This window comes from Halictus rubicundus, chromosome 3 (genome assembly GCF_050948215.1).
Source record: "Halictus rubicundus isolate RS-2024b chromosome 3, iyHalRubi1_principal, whole genome shotgun sequence".
NCBI classification, from domain to species: Eukaryota; Metazoa; Arthropoda; class Insecta; order Hymenoptera; family Halictidae; genus Halictus; species Halictus rubicundus.
The window spans coordinates 20,275,484-20,302,586 of record NC_135151.1 but is presented as its reverse complement, the minus strand read 5'-3'; the positions used below and the strand labels follow the sequence as shown (position 1 = coordinate 20,302,586).

Here is a 27,103-nt window from a genome sequence, read left to right as displayed (position 1 = left end):
AAATACATATTTGGAATACAACATTAAAATATTTTATTTTACGTACGTGGTTATCAAAATAAAAATATTTTATTTGCCGAAATTTTTCGTTCTATTTAAAGTAGTATTTTATTTGAACCACATTAAATTATACTATTTAAAATAGTATTTTAAATATTTTTTCTCGAAATGTTGCCCAGGTCTGGTCAAAAGTTCCGAGCCACTTCATCCCATAATCCTTCTATGGGGTTCAAATCTGGTGAACCTGTCTGCTGTTTCATAATTTTTAATGAATTACTTCATTCAAGTTGTAACTTTTACTGAACATATGAGGACATTTATATTACGTAGTTAACACGTTCGCAGACGTGAATGCTGTAGCATTCGTTTTGATAGTGATGCAAAATGACATGAACGCTATAGCATCCAAATTTTAAAGCCAATTTTTATTCATTTAATTTTATACAAGTTAAGTTTAAGTAATTAAGTTTAAGTTTTTGTAATTAATATACATTTCAAAGTAATGACCCACTGTCATTACTAATGACAGTTAGCTTATTATTATTGTCTATGTCTAATCAGATTTCGGGTAGTACAACTAGTTTCAAGAAAAATTGCCTGTCTATTTTTGCAGTTCACTGAAATTTTTACTGTCTTTACTAAAGCACCACTAGAAATTGTTGTGACATTATTTCAAAGAAATTACAAAAAATATTACAAAATATTTGTTACATTACAAAATTTGTATTCAATAGATCACTAAACATTTAAATATTACATGTGGAAATCGGATCAGTTTCGTACGAATGAAATGAAAATATTCCAAGACGGAAGAAAAATTTAGTTTCAGAACGTAAATAGCGCCGAGCGCAAAGGGTCGACACTTTGAACGCCAAACTAGAAACCCTCAAAAATTCCATAAAATCAAACTAAGTTATTTAATGAAATAAAAATTGCAAAAAATTAAATGATACTGAGTAATCCTCCAACTTTCTTGCATGTTACAGATCCTAATTAAGTTTAGTACAATGTAAAAATATATCAACGTAAAAATTCATTTTGAAACCTGCAGAAAAATAATTCCGTCAGCCACATATGACTGACGTGTCGTTCAACGTGTTAATACAGTTCATAATCTATACGAAATACGCGAGTTTCCCTAAAATAGGAAGGTCCATAGGTGTCTCAAGACTTCCTAGCGGGGGCGTACGTCAGTGTCACCAAAATCCGAGACACCAAAAAAAAAAAAAAAATTGACTCGCATGGAATGACCCGATCATCAATCGATGAAACGACACGGTCGGCGTAATCCTTTGCGAATTACCGGAAGATTCGTCGGGGAAACGGAAACGTATTAATTCGATTGGTAGAACCGTGAGAGGGGGGAGGACACCGTTGCGTCTGTGAACGGGCAAGGTGGTTAAAATGATAATTTCGTCGCGAATCGTTTTGCAGTTCCGCCGGCGGCCCCGTTGCTCCACGCCACCAGCGCTACCAGTGATTCGATCAACGTCCAGTGGAAGAACGGCGACGATGGCGGAGCCCCAATCAGGGGTTACATTCTGCACTACAAACGGGAGGCCGGCGAATGGGAGGAGGTGAAGGTTTCCCACAAAATCAACAGTTTCGTGTTGTCGCCGCTCTGGTGCGGGAACGATTATCAGATGTATCTGACCGCGTACAATCGGATCGGTATGGGATCGCCGAGCGAGATCGTGAAAGCGACTACCAAGGGATCAAAGCCGAGTGACTCGCCGAGCAACACCGACAAATTCGTGACGGTGAACGTGTCCTGGATCACTCTTCACCTGGCCATGTGGGACGACGGCGGCTGTCCGATCACATATTTCGAGCTCGAGTACCGGAGGATCGGCGAAGACATCTGGACCTTGGTGTCGAATAACATCGAGGTGAGATCTGCTAATATTTCTCACGACATCCACCGGGAAATGTATTCGAAGGACATCGATTTCTTTGATTCGGCGAGTGTTCGATCCGTGTTCAGAAGTCAGTCAATTGCGAAAATGCTGCAAGTAAAAACAGATGAAGATCGGATAACGCCACCCCTTAGAAAGATCGAAATCAATACCACAAATTTTTCAAAAAATAACCACGATGAAACGATGGAGCTTTTATTTGAAAATGTTTGCTGCTTAGCTTCCACCCTTCAAAAACGGTTTTGTATTTTTAAATTTTTAAATTTTAAAACGAACAGTAGAACCTCGATACGACAGATTAAATCAGGCGAGGTGTTCGTCGAAGCCGACGGTTTGTTACAAAATAAAATAGTTTTTGTGTACTGTTACCCCGATGTACATTAAAAAATTGACAAATTACGTGGTTCAGCTGTTTGTATAAATTTGTAAAATTACTACATGTTTGTTTTAAACTGTCAGGTTGGGAGAAAAATAACGGTTTTAAGCATTCACACACGTACTGTACAAAAGTATACCAACTTTATTAGGCACACATACAATAATGGAAACTCGCGACGCTCCATCCACTCTCGTCTATTCATCGGCCATAATAACATAACCTAATCTCGACGCCACACTCCTCTCGATTACGCGCGCTTTTTTCCACGGTCGCGGAAACGAAGCGGCATCTAGCCCACGATCATGGTACTTTAACATGTTCGTAACTACAAACAATATACATTGAATTTCGCAATGCTGCCAAATCAAACTTGATTTCTATTCGCAAACTGACTTAGACTCAAAATTGAGCGAATTATTTCCATGATTACACTGTTAACATTCCTCTCGGAGCTTCGCAATTTCGGAACCCCTCCAGGTAAAATAGTAGCTTAGAGAGTTTCTTACCCGGTTTATAATGTTTATAATTTTCAAGCGATCGAATTTAAGCAGTGTCCTCTCGAAGAGATAGATTTGCCGATACACGATGAGACGCTCGACTAAACGACGCGAATCCGGGAGATTCCTGGTAATAAGTATGTGCTATTCGTTGTTCAGGTACAAAAGACGTACACGCTCAGCGAGCTGCAATCCGGAACGACGTACGACATACGAATAAGGGCGCACAATAACGCGGGCTTCTCGACTGCTGAGTACAGAATAACGACCTTGCAATCTCACACGAGCAGCACGGTGCCGTCCGAGGAGATCGATCAGTTCATTCCGCCGCATAACTCCGTCTACTCGGATTTGAAGCTGATTATCCCGCTGATACTGTGCTCGCTGGCTATTATCACCGCCGCTGGCGCCGTCTTTTACTGTTTCCGGAAACGTTAGTAGACTCCACCATTTCCGTGGCCCGTATTTACCTCCTATTACATGCTCGTGTTACACTTGCGACCTGCTCGTCTGTATGCGCGGCCGTAATCGGTTAATGACGATGACCGTAGGTCCGTTTATAGGGGAAATCGCGAGCCTCCATGACGCCCAAACCGCCGCCGCTTTAGACAATAAACAAAACATGGAGCAGCGTGAGCAGTACTACGCGACCGTGCGCAAACCGCTTCGATCGCCCATCCACGAAATGGCTACTCTGGAGAAGATCCCAGGTAAATAGCAATCACGCTCGATTTCACAGGTGGCGGCCGAAAGTATAGAACAGTTCGTGTACAGGGCGATTCAATTTTCAAAGGTCAACTCAAGGCCATAGTACAGTAAGTCATTGAAGTCACCTTGAAATCACCTACAAAACTGTGCGGTCTGATATACAGGGTCATCCGTTTTTAAACGGCCAAACGTCAACCAGCTATAGAGGACCCCAAATGAAACAACTTTCACCCCTAACACTTTTTTTTGATTCGGTCTTGATTTTTAGATAATTGCAAAAACCCGTCATTTTTTGCGTTCACTTAAGATTAAATATATTAGGACTGCAATTATGTATCTTGATGATTTTTCATTTGTTTGGTTTAAAATAAATAGGGGCATCTTTTTTATTCAGTCAACTTTTTTGTATGACCTTTGGATCTTGGTTTTTACAGCAATACCTCAATATTCAAGGAATGTAACGGGACTCAAGTTTTAAGAATGATTTTAAATACATCTTTTGGGTACGTATTGTTTAAAATATTTTTAAGAAATCAAGACCGAATCAAAAAAAGTGTTAGGGGTGAAAGTTGTTCCATTTGGGGTCCTCTATAGCTGGTTGACGTTTGGCCGTTTAAAAACGGATGACCCTGTATAATACGTATGTAAAGAAATGGTATGTCTTTAATTCAAATTTTACCGCGCTTTGTAAAGCATAGAGTGTAGAGTGGTTGTAGAGTGTCTACTGTCAGAGAGGAGGACTAATAGAAAGAGATAGATAGATGGATGATTACGTAACAGAGCACATGCTCATAAATTAAGAGAGTAACAAAAGTGTAAATAGAGAAGTGAGATATAGAATAAACTTTAAATGTCGTTTCTTGGTTTACAGGGAAACAATTTCTAGTTTATCTTGAAAATCCTGTGTAATAGATAACTGTCTTATATGTATATAGCGCCGTTTGAAAAAGTCAAAGTGACCTTGACTTGTCATTGAAACATTTTCCATTTATCCTGAATCTCCGAAGGTTAAGTTCCCCTGAAACTCGGTGCAAGGAATTTTGATTTTGGATAGAGATCCGCAGTCTGGTGATCGGCGCGATGCGAATTATCTAGGAAAGGCGAGAGTTTTGCAGGGAGAATCCTGAATCGGTGATCGATAGGGGGACTGATATTGGAAAATGATTGCAGAATACTCGGAGGACATATACCCGTACGCGACGTTCCAGCTGGAGGCAAGCGTCCCGCCAGGAGGCGACAGTCGATGTAATTCTGCCGCGCCACTTCAGACCTTCGTCTATCACGATCCCCGTCTCTCCACCGCCGACACTCTTCAATTACGAGAGGTATCGTCCACCGTTCAGTTTGCTTTTGTCATTCACGATCGCTTTTCCACCATTCACCTATCGTATCTATTCACCCCGAGCATCGAGCCACTGGGAAAACACACTTGTGCACACCGCATGCCCTTCCTTCGTCCAGGCACGCAGACTATCTTGAACGCTGAATGTTTAAGTATCCGAGATAAAAGTTCGTACGTTAATCGATCGATGAAAATGTCACCGACTAAATTTCGCCGTGCGCGATCGTCTCTGGTTATTGTCCCAGCCACAGTGCAGTAATGCCTCGATATAAGAAGTCCCCCGCTTACAGTCGGGCGACAAAATTGAGTGACACACTCCAAAAACATTTTCCAAATTGGGCCAAACGTCTCAAGTTTCTTTTTAATGTTAGAAAAAATATTTTAGCATGTCTTTGAAATAGCTATGGAATTTTTAATTTTTTTGTTCGCAAATCCGACCAATAGCAATTTTTTCAAAATTCTTTTATTGAGAAAACTAATGCTTCTAATATGCCAAAATAACTCAAAATTGTTGCGACTAATTTTAAAAAAGTTATTACTTTTTTACCTGCGGTAGTGGGGATAAATTGTGCACAAATATCGTGCACATCTTCTGCACACATATCGGGACACTACTGTACTCTATAAACCAACGATACGGTGGCAGAAATTCAACTGGTTCTCAGTAAGATTCACATATTCCTCCCAGATTGCGGTCATTTAATTTCTAAAAGTCGAGTAATGCCTTTTTCATTGAAACAAATGGTACACATTTTTTTTCTCGTACAACGGAAGTACAAAGTAAGTACCGTAAGATCCGCGTTGCAGTAAATGTGTCAAGGAAGAGAAATGTATGGTCTTGGTAAAAGAAAAGCATTATATAGGGTGTCTCGTTTCTTTGAAGCCTCAAAAATTGACTAGTATCCATGTAGCAAAACGTTTTCAAGACGTTCGTGAGTTGCAAAATTTTTACATGAAATGTTCGTATACGTACGGAGGGGAAGCTGATCAGTGTAAATCCCTGAACACGAATACAGCAATAATCGAGTATAGTAATTTGAGAATATATGAAAATATTTCGTTTACCATTATTAAAAAGTCACTATCAAAAAGGGCCATTTTCTAATGACAAAAACTTCGTATTTGAATTTATTCTAATAATGGTATACGTAAAACGACGTATAATTTCTCACGACAAAAGAAACAAAAAGGTAACTTGCATTGATTGATTTGAAAATATTGACTAAATTGCCTTATCAACCGATAATTTTTACAATAAACAATTTTCGAACTACACATGTCATTTTCAGAAAAAATTGGACTTACACTGATCGACTCGGGAGCCATCCATTTGTATCAGTAACAATACTATGTCCCACTGAAGTATACTGTACGCACTGCATCGGGGAAATCGGGTTGCCCGCTCACAGGCGCACTCTCTTTCCAAAACAGATTTCATCCTTCTGTTCCCTTAAATTTGTAATAGGATTTACACCAGCCAGTAGATTTGAAAAGATCATTGCACTAGATCTCGACTAAATATCCTCTACAAACTATCGATATTAACCAGTCCGTATCGCCGCTACTTTCCAAGCAGCTCGGTACAGACTATGCGATTTCTGCAAACCACTTCGCATGAACCGGGACACTTGTAATACCGTCTGAAATGTACGGTGCATCACGGAGTCATTGCGCAACGCTAAAAAGGAAGAACACGTACGATCTTTTATCTCCTCTGAATGGAAACTTTCCTCTTAAAGCTTTGCTCCCCACCCCCGAAGTGTTTCCCGACTGACCGAGAAATCGAACCAATAATTAAAAAAAAAAAAAGAAAAAAGCCTGTGACACGTAACGATAAAGGAAGGGTGTACAAATTCGCATCAGCATGCTGCATCGGTCTCTGCTCTAACTCGCGTCATCGCACAATCCCGATCACAGTTTCGCGTGCACATCCGCGTCCACTTCCGGGGAGCTCTCTGAAAAATTCTCTAGCTTAACGACAGCGTTTATTTCTATCGAATATTTTGTTTCGTGTTTTTTTTTTGTCCCGTGAATCAATCCAGGATGTCGAGAGACACGCGACGTCGCGTAACGTTTATAAATATATATATTAGCAACAATGTTAATAGAGAGGCGCGCGTGCGCGTGTTCGGATCGAGTAGAACAGATGTGCATCATAGAGAAATTCGATCATTGTGACTGCTGGTCCCACCTTGCTTCGTTTCGCATCTGTCCTGATCAGTCCATCGAGGAACCGCAACACCGATACGAAAGATACTTTCTTACATGTATAGTCCGCCATTCTACACATCTCTCGCCAACTATCGTCATAGCTCGTCTAGCTGTAGCATAAGAATCAATTAATTCACCCAACTGTCAATTAATTCATCATGTTTCCGTTGTTCGATTGCGTTATAGAGACGTAGTGTGCGTATTGTTGCTAGATCAGTGCCATTCGATCTCGTGCGAGTCTCTGTTGATCTGCTCTTTGGATCGAGAGTTCTCGAAAGGTATTGCGTAGGCGTGAGAAAGATGAGGCGGTCAGGTTTAAACCAGTGTTGTTCGTAAACAATTTCCGTCGCACTGTACACAATGCAGAGAAATGGCTGCCATAGGCGTGGTCTACGATCTCCGGATCCACGAAGATCTGTGAGAAAAAGTTGCCGCGAGATTGTCCTTGACCTTGAACATCAAGGTCAAATTTGTTGTATTGACACGACGCGTGGGATACAATGCGATGAAATACATTTGACTTTGAAGTTCAAGGTCAAGGACAGTTTTGCGGCAACTTTTTTTACAGATCCTCGACGATCCGAAAATGTGGAATACGTCTATGGCAGTCGAGACCGAACATTTCTTTGCACCCTGTACAGATGAACAAACTTTTATTCGATCAATTTATAAATAATAACGAATAATAGGAATGTATGGAATTTAGTAGAATATAAAGATAGTCTTAAGTTCGTCGACTCTGTACTTTTAATTTCTTATTTAAGTCAATGTTAAGGTTAAGTTAGCAGTTAGTCATTCACCGGTTTGTTTCCCTGTTGAATATACCGGGTGTTCGACTACGGGTAGGAAAAAATTTAAGGGCTGGTTCTCCATGACGATGTAAGACGAAAATGAAGAATAAAGAAATAGCGATTTCGGCTTCATTTTCTAGTTATTATCAATTAAAAAGCCTCCTGAAATGCGGCAACCCGACCAACGTACGTTGCTTACGTCACAGAAGCGGGGAGCAGTGACGTATCAAAGAGGGTCCTCGCTCGCACCCAATTGGTAGACTTTGGAGTAGCATACTTTAGCCATTAGGTGCGAGCGAGGGCCCCCTTTGATACGCCACTGCTGCGCGCCTCTATGACGTAAGCAACGTACGTTGGTCGGGTTGCCGCATTTCAGGCGAACTTTTCATCGATAATAACTAGAAAATGAAGCCGAAATCGCAATTTTTTTACTCTTCATTTTCGTCTCATATTGTCTTGGAGAACCACCCCTCAAATTTTCTCCCGCCTATAGTCGACCACCGTGTACATTGCTCCTTTAAATAGAAATATAATTTTGCTTTGTAACTAGAAGTCTCTGGTCACTATTGCTCGAAACTTCTTCTATCGTTAAGAAGTTCGTCGATCTCGGGTAATGTCAGGTTGTAGTAGAGACGGAATAGAACTAACTATAGTATAGCTTGGGTTTCTCATCACGTCCCGCGGTTAGAGCGAACAAAAGTGTGCGACGTGTCTCAATAGTGAAAATCATTAACGGTAAAAAAGAACTCGGTCCCCTAGATAATCATAGTTGGACAGCACTGGTACCAAGCCAGTATCTACTAACTATCACTTCGTTATCAGGCATTATTTAACCGAACCAGTTCACAAAAAAAAAAGTATCAACTTTCTCCGGTTAACCCTCGCAAGGCGGATGCTTATGACGGTTTCACGGCAACCAGATAAATTCGCATACTTGCGCATCGGTTTTATTTTACGTATTTGACAGTTTGCTTTCGATATAAGGCGACAACGTTATTTTTTCGCAACAAGAAAATCTCTATCCCCTCTTCTTCTTCTTCGAGAGGGTGTGTCATATTCCAACGAAAAATATCGCTGCAGAGCCGACCACTTCATGGTCTGCCGGACAACTTTATGGGACCCATAAGCCCACTCAAGAACAATGTCAAAAGCCGAATAGGCGCCCTCGTCCGTAACACGACGAAAGCCGCCCCGAGCCATCGTCTTATATCGAAAGAAAGCTGTACCTGTTCGAGATCGACGACCATCTCTTCTTAGTATAGTTGGCACAAGTTGAACTGGCCACTGGAGGGACCGTTTTGCAATTCTGGGTCTCAGTCGACCCAAGATCCGCCGTCGGAGGGTTAAATGCGAGAAGAGCCTAATAGATACTACACAATAAAATGAAAAGAGACAATCGGCGAATAGCGACGTTTTTGATAGCGCGAACGGTAATTCGAAAGCATCGAATCGACGATGGCTCTGATCTAGAGGCAGTAGCCTAACTGTGGGTAGAAGGGGCGGGGCATTGAGCGAAAGATCGGTGTGGCGCGTCTCCTCGTTTTCCTCGTGCGATGTGCCAATTCATCGACAAAAACAATTCCGTCTGATTGCAGTCGGATTGCAACCGGTACACTAAGGTGCGCGGAGGCCGTTCGTCCTCTGCGCCGTTGCACAAAACGCGGAAAGTCAGTCAGGGCAAGTCCGAGTCGGAGGAATACGACACCCTGGGTTCGGATAGCGACACGGAAGTCGGGACCAGCAGCCGAACCGAGTCTTCCAATCACCTCGTCGATTCGCACCACTCGGTGTCTGCGGCCGACTCGCGAGTCCACAGTATGCAGTCTTTCATCCTTTTAAATCGGTTTATGCCTACTCTTTCTCTTTCTATCTCTTTATTTTTATCTCTCCGATCTGTCTGGACCTGTGTCTGTCTCTCCGCCATCTCTCTCTCTGTATCCGCGTAGCCTCTCCTTCTCCGGACTTGCGACTGTTGGGACCCGTGACAGATACTGTTCGATATACCGTTTCGCCTACTAGCGAGTTTGATCGTTGCCAGCCTCTTGCACGGTGGTTCTCGGATGGCTGTACAATTACGGGTGTATTGAAATCACTAATCACTAGCCGTAATACTACTCCGTAAAACTACTCCGTAAAACTCGCGGAACAGATGTGACTGCTACTCCTCTTCGCCTGCTCGGCGAGTCAGTCCCCACCACGTCCACTCCCACCAGTGTCGCCAGAAGATGCCCAATTGGGTATCAGTTCCCTCTCCTCCTTTTCCCCTTCCACTATCCCGTTCCACCACCACGAGCACACTCCAACGTCGCCCACTAGGCCCGTAGACTGGTCACGTGACGTGCCGCGTGGTGCGCGATCGAGGCGACGATTGGTGTCCCACTCGGTCCCCGTCGCGCACGCGCAACGTGTATTACTCTGGTCATCGGAGAGGGGGTACATTGTATTCCCCTCGATTTTCTCGATCTGAAGACGCTAGCTCCGACTTTTCCTTCGTCATGCACGTGTACTATGCGTCCATCAGGAGATAGCAGTGAGAAAATTGTAGGTACCACGTGATACCCCCACTTCGCGGTACGCGTGCTATTGGCCGAATACATGACGAAGACAGCAAAGAACGTACTGAGTGTGACTGGAACAGAGCGATGTGGTGACCCTGAGCGCCTATGGCGACGGTTCCTGCCAGAGCCTAAGCGTAAGAGTGGGGTCCGCCACCTGGCGCCAAGAGTGGGGACTCGCGGATTCCCCTGCGCCCCACTGTCCAAATCACTGCCATCTCCTCATGGACGTATAGTGCATGAAATAGTGGTGAGTAACCTTACCGGTGCAGCGGTCGTGGCGAAGGAAAAGACGGTGGTGGGGAGCGACTCGAAGAGCAGGCGAAGAGGAGAAGCAGTGTTGCCAGATCAAGACTCGTTCCCCCACTCTAATTCCCCCTTCCACCTCGCTATTCCCCACGCTTCCGTCGCGGCCCGGTCACGTGACGCGTTCTGTCTCGATACTGGCAGAGAGAGAAAGAGGGAAAACTATTTCCCCTCAATTCGTGCTCCCTCCCCTCATCTGGCGATACTGGAAGCAACCGCATCTGTTCGACGAGCTAACTGTAGGCTGGCCTGCAAAGGAGCATAAATGTTTAAAGAAAGGGAACCAACTCCGATTTCGACGATTTTTTAATATTAGATTGTTGCATATGAATGTCCGATTTGTTGTCAATGAATTACAAGACGAATTAGGATAGAAATTGTATATTTAGGTCGTTCACGTTCTCCATTTACAAGATTGCCATCTTCAGTCTTTTTTACCATCGACGAATAGTTTGTTAATTAATCGATACATTTTGACCAAACATCGCATAATGCAATTGTCAATACGTTATTTGTTCACACGTATAAAAAGAATACTCGACAATAACGTTGATTGACATTGAAATGACCTTTGTAGAAAAGCAAAGTTGGACGACAAAATAAAAACAGAAGGTAAGACCTTGAAGATCAGCTTTGTACCCAACAAGGATGTCTAATGAACCTGGTTAGATTGTAATAGTATTTGCATTCTAAAATCGGACATTTCGTATGCAACAGCCCCAATGTATTGGTCAAGGTCATTGACCTGAGTAATTTTGTCAAGATTTTAGTCGATGGTCGTTTGTCAAAGAGTTGTTAACAAGAAAAGTGGTAATTATACAAATGAGGGTCCACGTTACAGATTTCAGTGATTTCTGGGCATGTTATCGGAGACTAAACAACATTTTAAAAATATAAATACTTGACCCTATACGTATTTTCAGTATTCCTACTATATTTCTATGTTGTAATAAATACGCCTGTTATCCTACTAATATTTCTTAATTATTGTTGACATTTGACTAGACCAAAATACGGTTCACGTTGACAGACAACATATTTCAAGGTCATTGAAATCGACAATACAAACCAGACAACGAGGTAATTATTGAACAGAAATAGAAGTCGGAGTGTTTCCTGATATAGGAAGATCAATTGAGCGCAACACATGGACGAAAATACTTTATTCACTCGTTTTTTAAACTACAACTGAGCGAGTAAATTACGAATGTCAATTATGCCAGCCATTCGTGTGTTACACAAACGTGACTTAAACGTATAAATGATAACAAATTGATTAGGATCGGACAGAAACCGTGTATATGTAAAATCTTCGTCAGTTATTCGTGGCGTCGCTTAAATGCTGTCTTAAAGCAGACCTTAGCCTTTGCCGCAGCGTCGCCAGATTAGGGGAATTGACTCGGATCGAGGGGAATACAGTTACCCTCTCTCCGCCATCACCGGGTAAGTCACGACGCAAACGCAACGCGCATTGGATGCGCGCGTCGCGTCACGTGACCGGTCCGTGGGGTGGGGATGCTCGCCGCCGCAATATGGGGGAATACCGTGGTAGAAGGGGAAGGGTAGAGTGAGGGAGAAATCGTAATCTGGCGACACTGCTTCGCCGTGAATGCCTGTCAAGGACATGGATTTATCCACGTCACGAATAATTGACAGCGTTTCGAACAAAAAATCGGAGGAGGAGAGGCACGAGATCTTCTTCCACGCACCGCAGTACCACCGGAAGTCTGTTCCTGTTGCCTGTCTACATTCGTTAGAGTGCACCGATAATATGACCGAGCATTCACAAAAGCTTGTTATTGTCGTGAAACGAACGGAATCGAGGAGATAGTACGCAATAGGGGCGGATCATTGAAGCAAATCGGATGGTTTTCTATTTACAGACTTCCTGTACCATGGACCAGAATCTAGCACGTCTACAGAACCCTCACCGATTTTTGAGAGAAAATCGTTTCCTGGACGGGGAAGACCCAAGTAAGAGTCAATCTATCTACACACACATCTTCACCAACTTTTCACGTCGACTGTCCTACATCTGCCCGTGACCTTCCGTTTCCACGGTACTCCCCACGACAATAGACTTTAGACTACACTACTCTCAATGCTTCTTTTTAACCCTTTGCCATGCAATATCCGATTCTGGAATTGACATTTGAAACTCCGTTACAAGATTTATATCGAACAACCACAAGCCGTGTAACTGATCAGCTCCTCAAAGTAGAATATTTTCCGCCGCAGTTGACCTTCGACGATCTCGAACGACCTTCAGCGGTAGGTCACTGTACGTATCTCAAAACGCCTCACTCGACAGTACATAGAAAAGTATACCATTCTAATTTAAAAAGCGGAGTTGACCTCCATATGTCCTCTACGCGTCCACCTAGAAAAAAAACTATTAACATGGAATTATGCTAACCTCTAAACCACACAAGTTTCGTCTGACACATTTTCCTGTATCGCCAACAGCAACCGAGTTACAGTGATTTCTCTATAATTGTCGCCGAGGCCTCGACGATAAATGTCGCGGGATTATCCCCACTATTAATTAGCCCTGCGGGGTATACCCGTGAGGGGCCACGAAGCTTGAGAGGCAGGTAAACATAACACGGCGCGGGTATGTTTCCTGTACGATATATGACGCTGGCAGGACCCGTTTTGTTGACATATATCGAGAATTCACTGTATTCAGGTGGCCTGTTTTAGGCTCCTCACCCTGTACATGATTTTACACCTACGATTTGGTGGAAATTGACATAAAAAACTCCCCGAAAAATTGACCTTGACCTTGAAAATCAAGGTCAAAAAAACAAAAATTTTTTTTTAATCGTGTTCTACTGGTCATAAGGATCAACTTTGTGAAAGAAACCATGGGTCGGATCTCAACAGTTCTCTTAAAAAATGATGTTGCATTTCTAACAATTTTTGCAGCTTCTTTATTTGTAAATTTTTTACATCCAGCGCCAATATACAGGGTGAGTCACCAAACGTTAGCACCTCAAATACCTGTGTTGTTTCTAAAGATACGTAAAATATGGTAAGGACAAAGTTGAATGGTACAATGTGGCTGACACGATGCAAAAAAAAAATTTGTTTTTATGTCATTTTTTTTGGAGATATCAAGGTCACCTTGACATTTTTAAATGGAACCACCCTTTTTTAAACACCTACAATGATAGTCCCTTTCATTAGGAATTCGGTGACTATAATTAGTCCAAGGTCATTCAAGGTCAAGGACAGAAAAAACGTATAAAACTAAAATATGGAGTTTTTTTGTGTCAATTTTATGTCACGCCTGTACAGTATTTCCAACAGCTAAATATTACTATCGTCGTTCAAGAAGAAAGTGTGTAGAAAGGGTGAGACGAGAGAATGCTAATCGCGGTATTTGATTAGGATGTTACAGCTGGCGCGTCATACCGGCGAGGAGACCCGTTCCAACTTCGGCCCAATCTCCGGGTTTGGCAATTCCAAGCACCAGTCGCACAATTCCTGTTCCAATCGGGACCAGGAGCGTGACGGATCGGGAAACCTGTTCATCCCCAAGCTGGACCCACCCTCGGGGTTCTCCGACGCGTTTGAGCTAAGCGAGGCGGAGTGCGATCGCGGTCACAGCAGCCAACGAAATGTCCGCGACTTCGTGATCGCGGTGTAAATAAATGTAGAACCTACGGTGAACCTGTCCTCCGGAAGAAGAAGAAGATGCTGCGCGAAATTCACGAAGACGAACGGACAGCCCCGTTCCAACGATCTCGGTGTAACGAAAAAAAAAAAAAAAACAAATAGAAAGTAACATCAGAGAGAAAAACGAGAAGAGGAAGGAAAACTGCGAACACACGAAAAAAAAGAAGGCACGGTGGAGAAGCGACATGAAAAATCTATGGTCCGTCTTTCGTTAATTAATTAATACTTAGGCCGTCGCGGCGCGGCCAATTCAAGCTGTTGTCCCACTGTTCGTGTTCCTGGCCTACGTCGATACGAGACGGTGTCAACTCCCAAACGAAACAAATCGTACTGACCCAACTAATGTGTTCTTTGTCCCCGGTTCGAGGGACCTCGCGACACGCAAACAATCGCACACGCCATAACTCCGTTCGAGCGAGGACCCGATCGCATCCGACGTCCTCGCGTCGCTCGAGGGAAAATTTATCGATCGAATTTACCGACTGCCATTTTGTTTCGATGGAACTAATTACTCTATAAGCGGCTACACTCGCCCCGAACCCGACGACGTTGGCGGATTCACGTTGAATGTTATCCTATGAAACAGTGCTGCCCGGAAACGGCATCGTTCGCTCGCCTACACGCTCGCATGACGCCGCCTGGAATTGTTTTATCCTCTCTTCGAGGTCACCAGCAGATGGCCGCTTAATCGATGAAAGATAAATAATTATTTTGAATACTTTGTCGTTCGAACTGATGACATTTTTACGTTTACAATTTTCTAACCATAAGATTAAGCGATATTACTTTTATTTAATAATATTGGATTGTTGCATATGAAATGTCGGATTTCAGAATGCAAATGTTATGAAACGTTTTGACGAAGAAATACTGTTACAAGTAGATTGCGGATTTTTATGCAAAATAAAAATTGCCTCGGTTAGAAGAAACGGGAGTTACATAAAAAAGGATTTCTCCTGTTAATCATTTTAATAGATTGTACATAACGAGCCAGTAATATTAAATTCATCGATTTCTTCCGTTTTGTGTTTCACCTGCCATAAACGTATAAATTAGGCAGTCTAGTTAAAAGTATTTAACCCATTATCCGCCAATGTTCCATTTTGGGACACTGAATAAAACGAATATATAATTTTAATTTTGTTTTTTTCTTTTTAGTATACTATAGTACATTCCGCCAATGTCCCAAAAATGGGACGGACTTTAATTTTCATATTTAAATAATAACAATAATGGCAAAAATAGCTCCAGTTGGTTAGTATGAATATCATTATACAGTTGATTTAATTTTCTTTTGTATTTTTGAATTGCGGCAGGTTATGGGTTAAATAAATTTTTATATCAGTGTAAAAATAAATATATCGACTGTACGAAGATATCGTAAACATGGTGGTAAATCAGTACACTATCGGTCGATATTAAAAAGAACTCAGGATGTGACAATCTTGACAATGAAAAACGACCAAGAAATTCAATTTCGAAATTTACCATTCATTATATTGGTCACAACGATGCTTACTTTGATCGATAGATCTTATTTAGGGGAAAGTTCTGTTTGTTCAACGTTATTGTCGCACATCGAACATTTCGTATGCAACAATTCGGTACATATGTCTTTCATTACACACATGTATTAAAATGTTATGTCCGTCTTTGTATTCTCTGCGCCAATTCATTAGATAAAATTTTATCACTAGATTGCGGATTTTATGCGTTTATGACAAAAATGAGTAGACCAAATATCGGTAAATGTTACGTTTAGGGGAGGCAGCTCGAATGACCTTGACCTTAACATATGTTGTCAAGGTCAACATTCTAAACAACTTTTCTCTAGTCGTCGCTTGAAATTATGTTTCCAAGATAATTGTAAAAAACTAAATTCCCCAGAATATTCAAAGAATTTCAAAAGTTGTATTATTGTCAATCTTATGAAACAATTAAGGATAGAAAAAGTGTAGCTACTTGCAGCTGGCGCAGACAATTTTGATTTCGCTAAAAATCCGTGAATTGCAAGAAACTAAATTCCCCAGAATATTCAAAAAATTTCAAAAGTTGTATTATTGTCAACCGTATAAAATAATTAAGGATAGAAAAAATGTAGGTACTTGCAGCCGGCGCAGGCAATTTTGATTTCGCTAAAAATCCGTGCTAAAAATCAAAGAACTAAATTCACCAGAATATTCAAAGAATTTCTTTGAATAATTAAGGATAGAATAAACGTAATTACTTGCAGCCGGCGCAGGCAATTTTGATTTCGCTAAAAATCCGTGGTCTACACGTTCAAACGCTGTTCCCTGTAAATAAAATGTTCGGCGGCGTGCAAAGAGGGCGGTAGGGTTAACAAAAAGTCCAATTCACTCGTTATTAAAGTACGGACAGCACTGGTTTTCGAAGTAACTGCGACTACGACGTCCTTTTTTGAGTCCGTTTCACGGAAAGACTGCGAACAAGGTGTTTGTCTGTAAGTGATTTAAGAGTTCGCTCGCTCGCTAAGGGGAGCCTCCTATTACCTTTATTACCGTAACGAAACGCTCGGTTTTTCGATTCGTTACGAAACGGCGGCTGCGTCGATTAACGCGAATCGTCCTATGCTTAAGACTACGTTTCAGCAGGATCCGCACGAGATAAAACGGTTTTCATTGCATCGAACGCATATCCGACGGCGATACAAGCACACGTTACGCGGTTCGCCACGAGTTTCCTTGGTCTTCCAGTTCCGTAGAATCGTTTCTATCAGCTGATTTGCCGGCGTCGGTTCCTTTGGAGAACGCGGTCATTAACGACAAAGTCGGCGCGCGCACCGTTTCTCTCTCGTCTCCGCGGGAACGTGTGTTATACGTGTATAAAATTAAGGAAACTACGGAGATAGGCGACTTAAACAATAACTAAATAAGAGTTAACGTGAAATGCAAGAAAAGTAATGCCATGATGTTCGTCGTTGTCATCGGTGTCGTTTCAAATTCACAGAGAGAGACTGAAACGTTTTAGTAGACAGGCGTCGTAGTGTAAAGGAGAAGAGACCGAAGAAAAAAAAAGCATACTACAGATTAACGTTGGTGAAGCAAACCGAAAAAGCATATTAAGTAAACCAAAAAAAAAAAAAAATAAAATAAAATAAAATAAAACTACCGTATCGTCTGTAAAGTGTGTCTGTAATACAATTGCTAACTTGTACGTACGTGTACCTCACCCGAAGCGCGAAACGCGATTCGATTAACGATCGACGGACCGACGCGATAATTAAACCCAAGAAAGTGTACCGACGGATCACGCTTGATCGACGTTAATTCAAAAACGAGATAAAGGAAACACAGAAGAAAAAAATACAAATGGCGAAACACGCGCACACACCTATTCATATCTTGCCATCGAATCAGTTCACCGTTCGCAACGTTCACTCGGCAATGTGAAGATGATTTTTGAGTCCCGTGACTCTCTATCTCTCCCCCCCCCCCCTCTCTCGTTATGTCGGAACCCGGGTCCAGCCCAAGGCGACACCGCGGGACACAAATGAAAAAAACAAAAGATATCGATCTGTTGACAAATCGTATACTTTATAATATATGAAGAATGATTTACCACGAAATTCGTACTATTGTGTTTTAGACGACTTTAGATTGTTTATATTCTATTTACTTTGTAAAATATACAACACTAATTCCATAATGGAACCACCCACCGTCTTCTGATTTTTCTATCCTTCACACACGTTTAACGCGTTAAGTGCCAAAAATCAATCCCGGAGAATCTCACAAAATCAGTGTAATTTAATTAATGAAACCGAAACTGGACATGTAAAATGTATTATAGGGGATGCTGTCTTAACCCTTTCGAATTCGAAAGATCCTAATAAAATTCGGTTTATCTGGATATGTCAGAATAAAAATGAATTTTTCAACCCAGTCAAAAATCACTGTCGGTTATATACTAATACGTGTTAATTTGATGACGTTGTATGTACAGGGTGTGGTCGGGCGGGTACAACCGGACAGGGGATGATTCGACGTGCAAAAATAAGCCGAAAAAAAGGAATAACATTTTTTCCTTCGTCGCCCCGTTTTCGAGAAAACCGATTTCGAAGACGCAGCAGATACACGTAGATAGGAATCGTCTGACGCGTCTGACCATGGCCAACCTATTCCACTTCCTGTATACATTAAAGCACGCGAACCGATCTTTAAACTCGATTTTCTCGAAAACGAGACCTCAAACGAACAAATGTTATTCCTCTTTTTCGACTTATTTTTATATGTAAAATCATCCCCTGCCCGCTTGCTCCACCCTGTACAACGCGATCCCTGGCGAATAGACACTATACATTACTATACGTTGCTTGAAAATACAAGACTGAATTTATTTAGATTTCTTTCAATTTTCATGAGAATATCTGCTCGAATGGAGAAATTTATTTAATAATTTCTGATGGAAGTGTCTTTGTAATTTCAACAATTATAAAATAAAAACTGAATTAGGACTCCTTTTTTTGTGCCATAATTATCTGGATTTTTAACCAATTTACCGATTACGTTTCTACTTTGATTTAAGAGCAATTTTGACTGTAGAAAATTTTTCTTGAAATAGTAGAACAGCAGAACGGTTTTCATTTCAGACGCACTTCCTGTGCAGATTTACAAGTGACAAGAGGAAAAACGACGCATGGCAATTTATAATAAATAAATTTTGTAATACAGTACAGAATTTTCATGCAGAAATTTACAACCAGGTGTACAATATAAATGATTAACTAAAATTTTCTTCTGACACCATATGGAAAGAAAGAAACCTAGGGTATTTAGCTGTTCACGAACAACTTCCAAACAGCTGTTGAACAATTTTAACCAGTACAGACGTCCGGATAAATGTTTCTATCAAAAAAGGCGTTTTCGACTAAGGGTAGTGTAAGGGACCCAATTACTGTGCCTATATGAATTGTACTTATTTTTAAATCATAATGAATATTGAAAAAGAGATATTAAATTTTGTTCATTAAAATCAGTTATGCGTATCTCTTTCTTTAATATTCATTACGCTTTAAATGTAAGTATAATTAACCCTTTGCACTCGAGTGGCGACTCTGAAGCGCCACTAAAAATTGTTACGACATTTTTTCAAAGAAATTACCAAAAATATTACAAAATTTGTATTTCATGGATTACTAAACATTCAAATATTATATGTGGAAATCGGATCAGTTTCGTATGAATAAAATTGAAAATATTCTAAAACCGAAGAAAAATTTCGTTTCAGAATTAGAATAGCGCCGAGTTCAAATTGTTAACACTAAACCTACCGAGCCTTAAAAGTATCTGATACATGTTGTCTTATAAAAATGATGATATTGAATTTACTTGGATCTTGTGTGGTTCGTATTATAATACATGCTCTGCTAAATACATCTCTTTAATCATTTCCCGCGAAAGCATTTTTACAATTTCAGTAATTGTAAAATAAAAAATCTGGAACCGGTCATTTTGACCGGCGATGGTAGGTTTAGTGTTAATATACAGTCAGTCCCATAAGTATTCGTAAGCTCTTAAAAATCGCATAACTTTGTCAATATTGGACTACTTGAATTTTTTTGAGAAGTTAGAACAATTGGATCACTGCATAAAGCGAACAATTTTTTTTATAAAAATTGCAACTGGTTGGAAGTGCAGAGAAAATACTAAAAGTTGTATTTTGCAACTTTTTTATGTGAACTTACATTGAAAATTTAGAAAGTACGATTTCTAGATCTGTATGAATTATACATTTCAGAATTTCATCAAAATCGGTCAACGTTGCAGATGGCCAAAATTCTGCGACTTTCGCCCTCAAGTTTTCATCGTAAAATGTTTGTAGCACAGTGCAATGTTGACCGATTTATATGAAATATTCAGAATATACTTTTTCAATTTTTAACATAAGCCCGCATAAAAAAGTTGCAAAACACAGCTTTTAGTACCTTCTCTGTAATTTCGACCAATCACAATTTTACCACTAGGTTTACGGAGCACTAAAAGTGACTATTTTGTATTACTTCATAAAACTAACAAGAACGTGCTACCCACATTTTAGCAATACTTTTAAAACAATATATACTCAAAGAAATAAATTTGCTAGATAATTTCTCATAGAAGCATCCTTAGAATCATAATAATTCTAAATTAAAAATACTAGAACCTGTCATTTTGACGGGTCCCGTAAACCTAGTGTTAATCAAACATTTTTCTCACGTAGTGATCCAATTGTTCTAACTTCTCAAAAAAAAAAAATTCAAGTAGTCCAATATTGACAAAATTATGCGATTTTTAAGTGCGTACGAATACTTATGGGACTGACTGTAATTGGGACCCTTACCCTGGTTGTGTGAGAACGTCAGAAATTCCTCGAAACAAAGGGTGCATTGCGTCGCCTGTGCAAACGGCGGGAATCGATCGCGTTTCGTCCTCCTCCCGATCATCGATTCGGATATGCAAAAGGAGGAATGCAGAAACGTCGGAGGGTCGCAGAATCCTCGATGTACGGTTCGCAAGGAGGAAGAAGGGGTTTGGACCGGTGAGGTCGAAGAGGGTTGCGGAGCATGCGCGCCGCGGCTCTCCTCTCAGATACTATGAGCGGTGGTATTTACGGCGGAGGTATGTGCGAGACGGTCCGGGTTTTTCATGGAAAAAACGTGGCCATACCGGCTGGCAGGCCTGTTAAATAATTCGGTTTGCCCGCAGACGAGGTCGGTGCTATAATTTTCGACGTCGGACACCAGAGCCTTCGCGTGGGTTATGGCGGTGAGGACACGCCGAAGGCAGAAATTCCGACCACCCTCGGAATATGGGAGGACACCATCGAAACACCAGACGGCAATCAGGCCGTCAGGAAGCACTACAACATCGACGTCACGGCTATACAAGTGCGGAAAAAGGGTACGGACCTTCGTTCATTATTTTTTGAAACTCGAAACAATCGATTTTTCTTAATATTCGCCCGTGATCCGTGACCGGTTTTCATTCGGTCCGAGAGGGAATCGGTCTGTACACAAATCGTCCGAAGTTGAATGGACGCGCACCATAGACGAGCATGGGAGACACTTGCTCCGATAAAAACAGTGAACTTTTTTGATTTTATAACATTGCAAAGAAATTTTCTGGCACGTGGTTTCCGAAGTAAAATGCGAGAATGACTTTTATTGACGTAAATAAGAAGTAGAATCGTAGGTGGAACATGTGTTATAAATGGACAGCGGACCTTTATGCAAAATAACAATTTTCTACCGGCATTGCAACAAACTGGAGTGAAATAGAAATTTATTTTCTTTCTTGATAAGTTTAATAGACTGAAGATTTTTTTCATAAATGCATAACATCCGCTGTCTAGTTATAAACTTGCTGGCAGACTGCGGATTTTTATGCAAACAGAAGCTACGTAAACGTTGATTTTAATAAGTTGGGGATTTACAATGATACCTCAAAAATATAAAATAATACTACAGTATTCTTAAAATCTTTGAATGTTTTTACATCCTTGCATTTTCCTTACAGTTTTGTCATGAGTGTATAAAATTCGCAGTCTACTTGTTGGAAATATAATGAACGTAAAAGCAATCATGTGTTTACTAATAGCAAGTAATTCCAGTTAAATTTGTTATTCGAGATCATTGAACTCGATTATCGCTACTAATGTCGTCAGATTATATCCAATATTTACATTAAATGTACTCTTTCAACTTGAATCATCAGACTAGATTTTATACATTTATAATAAAATTGAGTAGATGAAGTTTGAAACAGTAGGAAGGTCAAAAGAATTTGAGAATGTTTATATATCATTTTTTAGCTATTAAAACTATTAACCCCTTCCAGAACACTGACGAGTCAGACTTGTGACGAAAATTTCAGTTTATTAATTGAGCCTCTCATTTGCAAAATCGATTAACTCCAAACAATAAAAACTAGAGAAAATTGATGAAATAGCGTACAATTATCTGCAGATGTTCTGTCAATTTTTGACAGGAATTCGGTACTAGCAATTCGACGATCAAGGAAATTTATTCTAAATGTAAAAAGTTGATAAAAATTGATAAAGTGCTTTGGCAGAAAAATATAAGAAAACTAAAAAAGTGGTTTTAACCTGTGAATGTCTCAAACATGTCTTCCTCCGGTACACAGTTCTCTTTCGATATAAGACGACAATATTTACTGTTTTGCAACAAGAAAATGTCTACCCCTCTTCTCGTTTGAATTTGTCCACTCGACACCGCTTAGTGCCACAACGAGAGGGTTTATGGGGCCCATAAACTGCCGGCCAAGCACAATGTCAAGCCAAGTGGGTACCCTCATCCGCAATAAGCCGAAAGCCGTCCCGACCGATCGCCTTATATCGAACGAAAGCTAACAGCCCCAGCACGTCAAAGATGCATCAAACAAATAGTTGTCTGCTTTTCAGATATGGACCTGATTAGCCTAATGCAGGATGGGATGATCGAAGGCTGGGACATGTTCGAGCGCCTAACGGAGTACACCTACAAGCAAAAGTTGCACGCTCTTCCGGAACACCATCCGATTTTGATGACCGAATGCCCATGGAACACGAGGCTGAAACGAGAGAAACTGCTGGAGCTGATGTTCGAGAAGTTTAACGTCCCAGCGATGTACATTTGTAAGAACGCTGTACTGGCAGCTTATGCGAACGGAAGATCGACAGCTATGGTGGTCGACAGCGGCGCCACGCATACTAGCGCAGTGCCGGTGCACGATGGCTATGTGATCACTCAAGGAATCGTGAAGAGTCCCTTGGGTGGCGACTTCATCACCATGCAATGCAGACAATTCTTCGAGGAGAAGGACGTCGAGCTATCTCCTGCTTGTCTTGTCGCCAGCAAAGGCAAATCTTCAACCATAATTGCCATTTAACGCGTTCGCGACCAGCGCCACGTACAGTGGAGCCGAGAAAGTACAGTTTTCTCTCGATATATGACGCCGATGTTTTGTCCGCAACAGGAAAATCCCCGCCCCCCTGTCGGGAAACTTTATGGGGCCCATAAACTCTCAGACCAGAGAACAGGTACCCCCATTCGCAATACGTCGAAAGGCGACCCGCGCCATCGTCTTATATCGAAAGAAAACTGTGCTATCATAAACTTGGCGGCACACGTCTCGTTCACAACTCGATAAAACGACTGGAAAAAATCGTACATCAATTTTCAAGGTGTCGTTTTAAAGAGAAAGCTTCGATCTTCAAATCCATGGTAATTTCAGTCAAGAAAAAAATTTTTCAAAATTTCCACGGACGTTTGAACGTACACCATTTTCTAGAAAGACGTGTCTTCGATTTCTCTCTCCCCGGATCATGAAAAATATCTGAAAATAAATTAATCCATGGAGTGTCAAACTAGAGACTTCTATCTTTGAAATGAGGCAAAATTTATTGTCGTACGATGATTATTTATGAAACTATCACAGTTTAAATGTGGGCAATTTCACGATAACGTTATAACTTTTCTGCGAGAAAATCTGTTCTCATATTTTACAAGAGTACACGTTGCTATTTAATAGAATATTACAATACGAGAACTGTTGTAATAGGCGTTGTTATAGTGCGTCGCTCTCCGATCCGATACGTTTATTCTCAGTTTTCTATTGATCGTTCAACGACTGTCGTTCAGCTCGACCGGGTCGTTGCTCTCGTATTCGGTTTTTGTTATTCATAACAAAATCTGTTACGGCCCGAAGAACACCTGGCTTTCAATTGACGACGGTGTCGATACGCACGTTAAACATTGGCTTCAATTGACGCCACAGGGATAGACGCGGCACAAAAGAGAATGTTTAGCGCAACGGAGACGCCGACGGTTCATTCGGACACAAAGAGGGCAGTTAGTCCTTGTCAGCCGCGCATTTTGTACGATGAACAAGCGATGTGTACAGAGCACTTGACTCGTAATACGTTGATTGCGCGCATTCAACGTCCGCGCGGCTTCGTCGCACGCGCACCACGTTTTTATTGAACGCTTTTACGAGCACTTACGGAGCTGAATGGCTCCGCAAGTATTTAGGTCCCAGCAGACTTCTAAACTGGACCCTCCGGTCGAAAGCTTCGGCTATTTTTAGACCCGCTTTGTCCGTTTGTTGTGGTCGGACCATGCGTGTATTATTGCAACCGCAAATAGCAATCATCACGACACATTCCAGGCCTACTACTTTGCTTCCTGTGTTTCATAACTCTGTTATGCTCGGGCGTTTCAATTCGACGCTATTCAGCGATCCGACGATAACATAATCGTCTGATTCGTGGACTGCGGATCTTCGTGCGAAGTAACAACTTCTCGAACTGCAAACAAACTGGAGTAAACTAGAAGCTTTTTGTCTTTTTCCAGTTGGTTCGACAGACTGACAAAAATGTCAGACGAAAACATTAGTCGGTTCAGAGGGGCAAATATTGTGATAGGCAAAGAAAGTTCAAGGTTATACTTCTTGAGATTTCGAGATCATCGAAGCATTTTTAAATGGAATGATATATTTTTATTATCGCTATACGTGATAGCCGAGGTCAAGACGGATCCAACTACCTGTAACATTATGACCTTCGCGTGACCTTGAGTATGAAAAATTCATAAAAGTAGGGCAGTTGATGTAAATAGTGAAATAACGATGACATGATCACCCTAGGGTTTCAAGAAACGTTCTTGAACCTTGACTAATGACTGTAAACGCGCTTACAATAAATTGTAAACACTGATACAAATTCTTCTCCTTTCGGTGACTCTAGTCAATACGTTTTGTTTTTCATACTCAAGGTCACGTAAAGCTCATAATATCACAGGTCGTTGGATCCAGACCGCAGTAGAAAAAGCGTCGGTAACGAGCTTGTTAACCCCTTCCCGTACTTCAACGAGTCTGACTCGTGATGAAGATTTAGGCACAAATGTGAACATCACGAGTACGACTCGTGGACTGAAAATCTGCCAAATGTAAACATCACGAGTCGGAGACGTGGAATGATTTACAAAGGACTGTATCACAGGTATTTACATTTCGGCTAGTATTGCAACTGTTGAACTAAATGGCACGGGAAGGGGTTAATGATCTAACGGGTGAAAAACCGTAACAGACAAGTAACAGATCAATGAATTCCTCAGATGTCGTGCGAGAAAGAGAGACACCCCGCTGGGTCAGGAAACCCGGTCCTCAACCGTCCTCCTCCTGGCTAAGCTACATGGTCCGGGAGCTGTTGCAGGATTTCCAAATGAACGTCCTTCAAGTCTCGGACAGTCCATACGACGAGGACGTGGCCAACACCTTGCCAATGAAACGTTACGAGTTCCCGAGCGGCTACAACGATGACTTCGGCTCGGTGAGACTGATGATTCCCGAAGCCTTGTTCGACCCTAGCAACGTGAAGGGCGTCGGGGCGAGCATCCTCGGCATCGGACCACTCGTCACGACCAGCGTGGGCATGTGTGACATGGACATCAGACCAGTGAGTTCACTATTCACAGGGAAACGCATCTTCCGATAGAGTAACTCCGAACGTAACCTTTCACTAATTAATCGGAGACGACGCACCATTTTTGGCTTTTTCATAAATAGTTTATGACAAAAATGAGTGGGTGTCATTTAAGACAGAAGAGATATTAAAACGATTGGACAATGTCGACATACTATTTTGAACTTCTTAAAATCATCAGGACGAAATTTCTACAGTATTCTCGCCGTAACTGTCGCGAAGGTCTCTACAGTAACTGTCGCAAGTTTGTCCCCACCGCTGGGGGGATACTTAATTTCAAAATATTCACAAGAGTCAGTTTCTTAAAAAATTTTCTAAACTCCGTGATCTATTAATATTCGCACAAAGAGTTCGCATTCGAAATAATCAAATAAGCAGAGCGACTAATTAATTAATTTCAGAGCCTGTACGGAAGCGTGGTGGTCACCGGCGGCAACTCTTGCCTGCAAGGTTTTAGCGAAAGACTGAATCGTGATCTAGCTAGCAAAACTCCTCCGGTAAGCGTTCTGTTTCAAGATTAAAAATGCTGATGCCGCCCCGATAGAGACACTGATTAGCCGTCGTTTCGCAGAGCATGAGACTGAAAATAATTAGCGCGAACAGCACGAGCGAGCGTCGCTACGGTGCCTGGATCGGTGGATCGATCCTCAGTTCGCTCGGATCCTTCCAGCAGATGTGGCTGTCACGGCAGGAGTACGAGGAGTCCGGGAAACTGATTCTCGAGCGATGCGCGTGATCGTGTGCAAGGTCAATCAAAATTACACGTAGTTATTTTTACAATGTGTCCGGCATTCGCACCCGTGTTCAATCATTTCGGTTCCGAGACGATTTGTCGGTGTCGATGCGAGACAATACGAGCGACTGATATCAAACGATTTCGTAGATCATTAGAAAAATTCGTCGGGGAAAAGTGGGGGATTAAATTTCGTTCGCGCCCTCCTCTCTGTAAGTATTAGAGAAACCATAAAGCGCGACGCAAGCGAGAAAATTATGTTCGCAAGCTCGCGTGACGCACGCGAACGCGTTAAGCGCGCAACGAAACTGACGAATCAACAATACGTCTAACGGTTTCTGTTATCTTGTTTTGAGCCGAATGATATCTTTAATCAACAAAGTTTATCTTGCTCTGATAAAGTAGCCTGTAGGAATAGTTGTATGCGTAAGGATTAACGGCCTAATCGAATCAGTCCAGTTCATTCAGGGTTCTGAATCTCAAACGTAGTACAAGAGGAGGACCTC

At 41.5% G+C, this 27,103-nt stretch overlaps 2 protein-coding genes across 2 annotated transcripts in view; both read left to right on the top strand.

Moving 5' to 3' along the window:
• The window catches only part of LOC143352924 (cell adhesion molecule Dscam2), a 332,337-nt gene extending 317,083 nt beyond the window's left edge, over positions 1-15,254 (top strand). The window contains exons 21-27 of the mRNA XM_076785960.1: positions 1,435-1,889; positions 2,952-3,225; positions 3,344-3,502; positions 4,671-4,825; positions 9,440-9,659; positions 12,589-12,679; positions 14,099-15,254. Coding sequence (XP_076642075.1) covers positions 1,435-1,889; positions 2,952-3,225; positions 3,344-3,502; positions 4,671-4,825; positions 9,440-9,659; positions 12,589-12,679; positions 14,099-14,357 — 1,613 coding nt within the window. The 3' untranslated portion in view covers positions 14,358-15,254. The remainder of the gene's footprint in view (positions 1-1,434; positions 1,890-2,951; positions 3,226-3,343; positions 3,503-4,670; positions 4,826-9,439; positions 9,660-12,588; positions 12,680-14,098) is intronic.
• Positions 15,255-20,838: 5,584 nt separating this feature from the next.
• Positions 20,839-26,912, top strand: LOC143352925 (actin-like protein 6B). The gene is given in 8 exon segments (XM_076785962.1): positions 20,839-20,915; positions 20,917-20,971; positions 20,973-21,003; positions 21,091-21,285; positions 22,805-23,242; positions 25,497-25,837; positions 26,266-26,361; positions 26,436-26,912. Coding segments are annotated over 8 exon segments (1,398 nt in total). The 3' UTR covers positions 26,601-26,912.
• Positions 26,913-27,103: the final 191 nt, after the last annotated feature.